Raw genomic sequence first — 7,041 nt, 5'->3', positions numbered from 1 at the left:
GGCGCTGACCAAACTCCTAAAATTAGTTCGGTACATTCACCGACAGAGGGCGATTAGATAGACTTTGGAAAGCGCGCGAAATTTGAATTAGTTATTCTAATATAAAAAGTAATTTTTTTTTTTCATATGAATACATATTGTTCAAAGGTGTTAAAAGTACCGTTTAAGCAGCGATTGTTCTGTAAATGAACGTAGCAAAATTCTATTCTCCCCAGTTTTGGCTGGTTACAACTGGTACACAAACTCCTGCCTGTTCCTGCAACTGCGTCATCTCGAGAAGCTGCGGAAGCTAAAGAGATCCATGCGTAGCGACACTAATTTGCTCACCAGCCGTCTCTACGCGAAGCTCGAGGACTCCAAGTACAGGACCAGATCGTTGACCACCTTGTTGACTTGCGAGAGCTTCGAATCGTACGACACGCAGGACACGATTTCCCATATCATCGACGACCCCGCTCTGTCCCCGGTCCAGAAAACTATGAAGCTTCTCGGGTTGAGCGAGCACGACATCGCGGAAGCACGTATCAGGGTGAGACAAAGAGCAGAGCGTAGAAGGTTGACAGAATTGGACGATGAATCCTTGGTGCCCTTAATGGGGCACAGTAACCACGACTTGGAGCGACTCTTCAACGCGAACAACGAATACCAACGACCGAGCACCGATGCTGAAGTTGGAAAGAGGAATATAGATTTGGTAGGTGTAATATTTACTTCAGGCTTATCGAATATTAAATATTCTTTTCAACCAGGACAAGGTGGAATCCACGAACGAACACCCTGCCGAGCCGGAGCTTTTATTTCCGCCTACTGAAAATCCAGAAATCGAAATCCCAGAAGTAGCAAATCCATTCGAAGCTACAGAAGCCGAAGCTTCGCGGAGATCCGAGAACAAAGTTCTCGCAAAAGCGAAGGCGACATCGGAGCCACCACTGTTGAGAAGAAAGAGAGAAGGAACAGGGACATTGAACACGAGTAGGACGAAGCAAATGAAGATGTACTCCTGTTACGCGAAGGACCTCAAAACTTGCACGCCTTACCAGAAGAGGAAAGAGTCTTCGAGGCTGAGTTCGACGAGACAGACCAGAAGAAGCATGCAGGAAAGCTGCAGTCCCGTGAAGCTGCAAGCTCTCTTCAATTGCAATTGCACAGCGACCGATCAGATAGCTTGTTGCGAGGTCAAGGACGCCACATTAAGAACTTCCACGCCGAAGAAGAACGTAGACATCCCTGGCGGAGCTGGGAACTCTGAGGATAATTCCATGGATTGCCCAAAGGCATTCGATCATTCGTCCGTGTACACCTGCAGTGTCACCAATGTGAAGACAGACTTCATGGTGAGCAGCAGCTACCCTGAAACGAGCACCTTGCTCCAGAAAAACCTGGAGCTATTTAAAAGTATCAAGGTGGACGATCTGGAGAACCTACTCGCGAAGGAGATGTCCGTCCAGAGAGTAAAACAGATTCAAGATGATCCAAACCTCTTAGAACCCTATTCTGATCATCGTAACGCGGTGATCGATGTACAGGATCTTTCGGAGATCGTGAAGGATTTATCCGCGACGAACCTGGAAACATCGAGGACGGCTGTATCAGAAGTCAAAGCTGACGACGATGGTGTACACAAATCTCCTACGGATAAGGGTAGGTTACTTCAAGTTTAATCAAAGTTACGTCGTGTACGAATATATCTATATCGCGATAAAGCGAAAAATATCACGGGAATTATCTTGCGTCTTTCAAGTATCCGTTTACTACTTGAAACGAGTTAACTTGCATTTTCGTAATCTTGCATCAAAAACTACTAAATGGTGCACAAAAGAGTTCATAATTTTCGGTGCCCCAAAGTAAAGTTTAACCCTAAATATTACCTATGATTTATTCACGCAGGCGTAGACACCACGCAGAAGACCACCTTGCACCCCGACACGCCGTCGACTAACAAAAACGACTCAAAGCTGAACTTACCCGAACACTCCTTCGGAGACACGAACATCCCGAGGTTCTACAAGGACTCTATGATGGTTTTCGATGGCTGCTACGAGAAGGATTTCGCCAACAATTCGGAAGTTCAGAGTCTTCTTCGACAATTGGAGAAGAAGGAATGGAACGTCTTCGACGATCACACCAACCTCGAAACGTTGCACAGGGCTTCGTATTCGAAACAGGACATCGTTCCACTATTGCAGGACTTGGGTACGATTCATCTCCTGAACGACGATTCCGAGAAGCTAGAAGGTGCTTCGAAGTTGGACCCCTTGATCTCTCGCGAGGCTCAAGCGGACGATCCTCCCGTAGCCTACCAACCTCGAGAATCAAAGAAGGTTCCGATATCCGATTTCGTCGATTCGACGAAGACCTCCAACGTTCACACGCAAACAGACAAGGAGCTCCAGCCTAGTAGCTCCAGATCTAGTCTCTCGGAGGGAAAGAGACGCAGAAGAGCGTACTTCAAACGCAAACATCTGAGCGAGCAAAGCAGAAGCACCTCTCCGTGCGGTATAAGACTCCGCGCAAGGAAAACAGACACGCGTTTTATGGTCACGAACAATCGCCCAAAGTCCCCCGTCGCGTTCGCGCGACACAAAATGGCGAAACCGGGGCCTAAAGACGCCAAGAAGAAGATCGACCCAACGAAATCTCCGTCCAGTAATAGCGTTTGCGAGTGCCCCATGAATAAACTCGAGGCAAAACACGGCGACACCAGAAAGAGGGATGAGAACCGAAAATCCTCGACGAAACCCAAGGTCGACACGTTCGGGACGGTACCGTTGGCGCAGGTGGCTCGCCAGTCGGATATCGAAACGATGGTGTACCGTAGAAAACCTCCTGTTTACCCGAAGGAGTTCAAAAAGGAGGCTCGCGACGTCGTTGCGTCATCGAAGATTCCTTCTGGCAAGAAGACGGAGTCGTTCGAGTACAAACGTTCGACGAGCAAGGCGTCCAACAGTTCCAGGACATCCAAAACGAAATCGGGGATGGATGACACGGAGAGCAGAGAGATGAGGGCCTTGAAGGCCTACAACGAGGTCACTCTGCTGAGGGACAAGGAGGAACTGGAGAAGAAGAAGCTTTCCTCCCGCAGAATCGCGGAGAGTCAGCCTCGCGCACAGAACAGCAAGTTGTTCGACGATTACACGAACAAAGAAAATTTGTTGATCGATACCGCCACCGAGACCAATCCATCTTCGTGGCCCGAGGACGGCGGGCAGCCTTCGATCACTGCTAGACCCTGCAGTTTTTCCAACGTGAGGTATCGCTCCGCGAGGATGGCGAAGATCAACAGAGTCACGGACAGATTGCTGGACAACTTCGACAGGCTGCACGTCACCCAGGCGAAACAAGAGAGCAAGAAGAGCAAGCCGGCAGAGCCGGACGGCAGAAGGCAGTACACGAAGTACAGCAAGCCCAAGAAGTTGGTCGTCGAGGAGAACCTTTCGGTGAGCTCCAGCAAGAGGCTGGAGGGGACGCAAAAGGGCCGCGATCTGGAGAGGACGCTTGCCAAAGAGGACGTGAGGGACGAAACGGTTCGTTCTATACCTGCTACTGTCGAGTCTCAGCAACGCGTGAACGTCGAGTTCGCGATCCCCGGGCCGCAACACACGGAGTTACTGATGCTGAAGCCATCCGCGAACGAGGACCTTGCCTCCTCCTGCTCTTCGAGTACGGTTGACCACAGAGAGGAGATCCAGACAGTGCTGGAGGAGAGTACAAACGTCGAAGACGAAGAGCGAGCTGTACCACGGATCGACGAACCCGAGGAGCAGGTTGTCGAAGAACCTGAAGCCGTGTACGTTGAAGGAGACACGCGAAATCACCCTGAAACCTGCGAGGACGAACCCCAGAGGTCAGAGACTCGAAACGCAAACTGGAATAGGACATCTCCAGACCTGACAGACTTCATCAGAAACATCGACGTGAATCGCCTTCCGCACGGCGTCGTTTTAACCAACCCGATCGCCCAGGGGAAGAGGAGTCGGCAAATGGACATCGTCGACGACAGAACCGCCAGAATGGTTCACAACGCGTTCTCGTACAAGTCTATGGACTCGCTTCTGGACTTTCCCGCGGACACCGTGACCATGGAGGACGTTCTGCATGGCAGCCACTTGGACTCGTCCGTAGACGAGCTCGTTTACCGATCAAGGAACGACGACGTCTTGGTCGAAGAGCTGTTCGAGCAAGGAGACCAACTCGAGCAAGCGATCGTGGCCGCCATTCGCGAGTCCCAGGACGCGAATCGTGATCTCTGCATCGTCACCATCGGCGGCGACATCCTGCCTGACGGGTCCGCGACGGAGGACGTCGAGGACGATGCTGGTCGTGGCCGGGTTGTTCAAGTATGCTAACAGATTTCTATGTTCTTCCTCCACAGTCTTTGAAATATGTAATCGTTTATTTTTCGTTACTTTTGACGTAATTTCTTCAACACAGATGAACGAGGTTCTGTCCTCCATAACGGAAGTCCTCGGAGGTTTGAATATCACTGGACTCGACCTGGATGCGATCGCCACCATGGAGTTCGAGCTTCTTCGGGAAATTCTGGACGCCGGCGAGATCGAAGACCCGCGAAACCAGGTCTCCCGGTCGAAGGATGTCGCAGACGAAGAAGAATATTCAAGGGAGCAAATGCTGAGGATCATCGAGGAAAACGTCTGCACGGATATCAGGTTTCCTGTCGTGATCAAGATGTCCGACTTGATTCCTGGCATGGCGGACACCAGGAACAGTAGTCCTCGAGTGCTGGTTTCGAGAGTGGATTCTGTTAGGATGAGCTTTTCGCGTTTGACAGAGGTGCTGGAGAGGCGCGAAAGAGGAGACGCGAACGAGGAGAAGAACGAAGACGAAGAGTCCTTAGAAACACGCAAAGAGAAAGAAGAGAAGAGTTTGGAAGAAATTATGCTGTCGATGATGGAATCCATGCGACTAATGAATATTAATGACGACGGGCGAGATTTGTCGGGTAGCGAGGACTCGTTCGACGATTTCAGGTCTGAGAGCGACACCTTGACGCACGTGTCGCTTAATTCGAGACCCGATTCGACCATCGAGGAGTTCCCTGTGGATAGCTTGCAATGGAGGGAAACTTGTAGGGCTCCGCCGAGGGGAGGCTTGAACGAGACTTTCGAGATAAAAAGGGCAGAAGAGTCGAGCGAAGAGGACGTTGAAAAGGTTGGTGAGACTCCCAGAGAGGAAGAAGGGGCTAGTTCGGAAGATAGAGGTAGATTGGGAAGTATTATACCTGAAGATCTCGAAAGGAGTATTGAAATTAAAGAAACTGAAGAGGGAGAAATCGACTTTGAAAGAACTGACGAGGCTTCTAGAGATGAAGAAGGTATTACTTTGAAACATACAGTAGGAAGAATCGAGAAAAACATAGAGAACAACGAAGCAAGTATTATACCTGACGATCTCGACGAGAATATTGATATAATGTTAGATGAATGCACTATCAAAGAAGGTGAAGAATATTTTACTACAATCGGAGAAGCTGAAAATAGAACGAAAGAAAAGCAAAGCGAAGGGAGTATCAAACCAGAGATTGTCGAAGAAGGTATCGAAATCGAAGAAGCCGAAGAGATCGTTAGAACTAAAGCGACGGGAAGGAGCGAAGAATTCCTCGAAGACGAAGATATCGAAGAGGGCCTCGCCATGATAGGACTCGAAGACACCGTCGAAGAAGAGAACGAGGTCGTCTCGGGGCACGACGTCGCCGAGTTGAAAGACGAACTGTCTTTGCAAATCCTCTTCTCGTTCTGGTTAATGGTGGTATATTTCTACACTCGGTACTTCTTTCAGAAGATTTACTCTCTGTCGCGGATCTCCAGAGCGACGTCGATGCTGAAGCCGTTCGACGTTCACGCGGTGTCCACGTCGACGTCGACGCTTCTGGAGAAAGCGGAGCTTGCCGAGAAGATCAGGCGGGAGAGCCGCGTGGATCCGGATACCAGCGTCTTCGAGAACGTCGATACTTCCGGTGCGATCGAGGAACATCTGCGATCGGTTCTAAACTCGACCATCGAGAAAATATGTTCGGAAGCTTCGTTGAATGGGATGGAAGGTATTATTATGGAGGAGTTGAGGGAAGAGGTCGAGAGAACCGTGCTGAATATGAGGGACCGCGTCGCAGAAATGATGGAAACGGTACCGTCGAATCGAGGCGTCGAAGGAACGCGAGAAGAAGCTCGGTCCGTGGTACTCTCGCGCGAACGAGATCGTCAGCAGCGATGTCTGTTCCCAATCGAGGTTCAAACGAGCGACAATGACTCGAGTACCGTCAAGGAATCCAGCGCGATCGCCACGAACACTCGATTGTCTATCATTGAGCTCGAAGAAGATGAGCTGATAGACCTGCGGTCGACCGACCGAGAAATTTCGACGCCTCGAGTCGAAGAGGTCGATCTGATGGAAGACGATCGAGTTGGATCACCTGGAGGAAATCAGTTAAACGTGGAGGGGCTAGATAGAGAAGAGGACTCTGATGCGACAGATGTAATATCTCAAACTACAATGATCGTCGAAGAAAGAGTGGAAGCTAAGTCTACTGGAATTGTCGAATCAGATTCTTCTATAGATTTGGAAACCACTCGGAAAGAACAGAAAGAACACTCAGACTTGCAGTCAGCTGAACGAGAAATCGCGACGTTTCGATTCACGGAAGTCGATCGATCCAGCTCGTTGGAATCTCTAGTCGAAGATGAAGTCGGACTCTCTGAAAAGTATCGATTAATTAAGAAGATTTACGACGAGGGCTCAGGTAAGGAGGAATGTGTTTCGCCTGGACTGAACGCCGAGGAAGCTGAGAAGTCGGCTGGAAGCGTTAAAGAAACTGAAAAGACCGGTGAAAACGTCGCGTCGAATTCCAGTATACGTTTCGAGACCACTCTGGAAGAAATGGACAGCTTCGATTCGGCTTACACAGCGTTTTCCGAGACGACGCAGAACTCGGTCTCGTTCGCTGATTTTGTTTCCGCTATGGAGGAGTTCTCGATCGCCTCGAACCTATCCGACGAAGACGCTTGAACGCGCCCGATAAACTTCGCC

At 49.9% G+C, this 7,041-nt stretch overlaps 2 protein-coding genes across 2 annotated transcripts in view; one reads left to right on the top strand and one right to left on the bottom strand.

Annotated features, from left to right (window-relative positions):
• LOC128895172 (uncharacterized) overlaps nt 1–7,035 on the top strand; it is a 9,038-nt gene extending 2,003 nt beyond the window's left edge. Inside the window, exons 4-7 of the mRNA XM_054157511.1 lie at nt 216–694; nt 750–1,641; nt 1,888–4,337; nt 4,432–7,035. Of these exons, the coding sequence (XP_054013486.1) occupies nt 216–694; nt 750–1,641; nt 1,888–4,337; nt 4,432–7,020 (6,410 nt within the window). The 3' untranslated portion in view covers nt 7,021–7,035. The remainder of the gene's footprint in view (nt 1–215; nt 695–749; nt 1,642–1,887; nt 4,338–4,431) is intronic.
• Nucleotides 1–7,041, bottom strand: part of LOC128895187 (protein yellow-like) — a 34,690-nt gene that overhangs the window by 18,522 nt on the left and 9,127 nt on the right. The window lies entirely within an intron of this gene.

The sequence above is a fragment of the Hylaeus anthracinus genome, unplaced genomic scaffold, assembly GCF_026225885.1.
Source record: "Hylaeus anthracinus isolate JK02 unplaced genomic scaffold, UHH_iyHylAnth1.0_haploid 4, whole genome shotgun sequence".
Taxonomy (NCBI): Eukaryota; Metazoa; Arthropoda; class Insecta; order Hymenoptera; family Colletidae; genus Hylaeus; species Hylaeus anthracinus.
The sequence above is the reverse complement of the archived record's forward strand: the minus strand, read 5'-3'. Positions and strand labels throughout refer to the sequence as shown.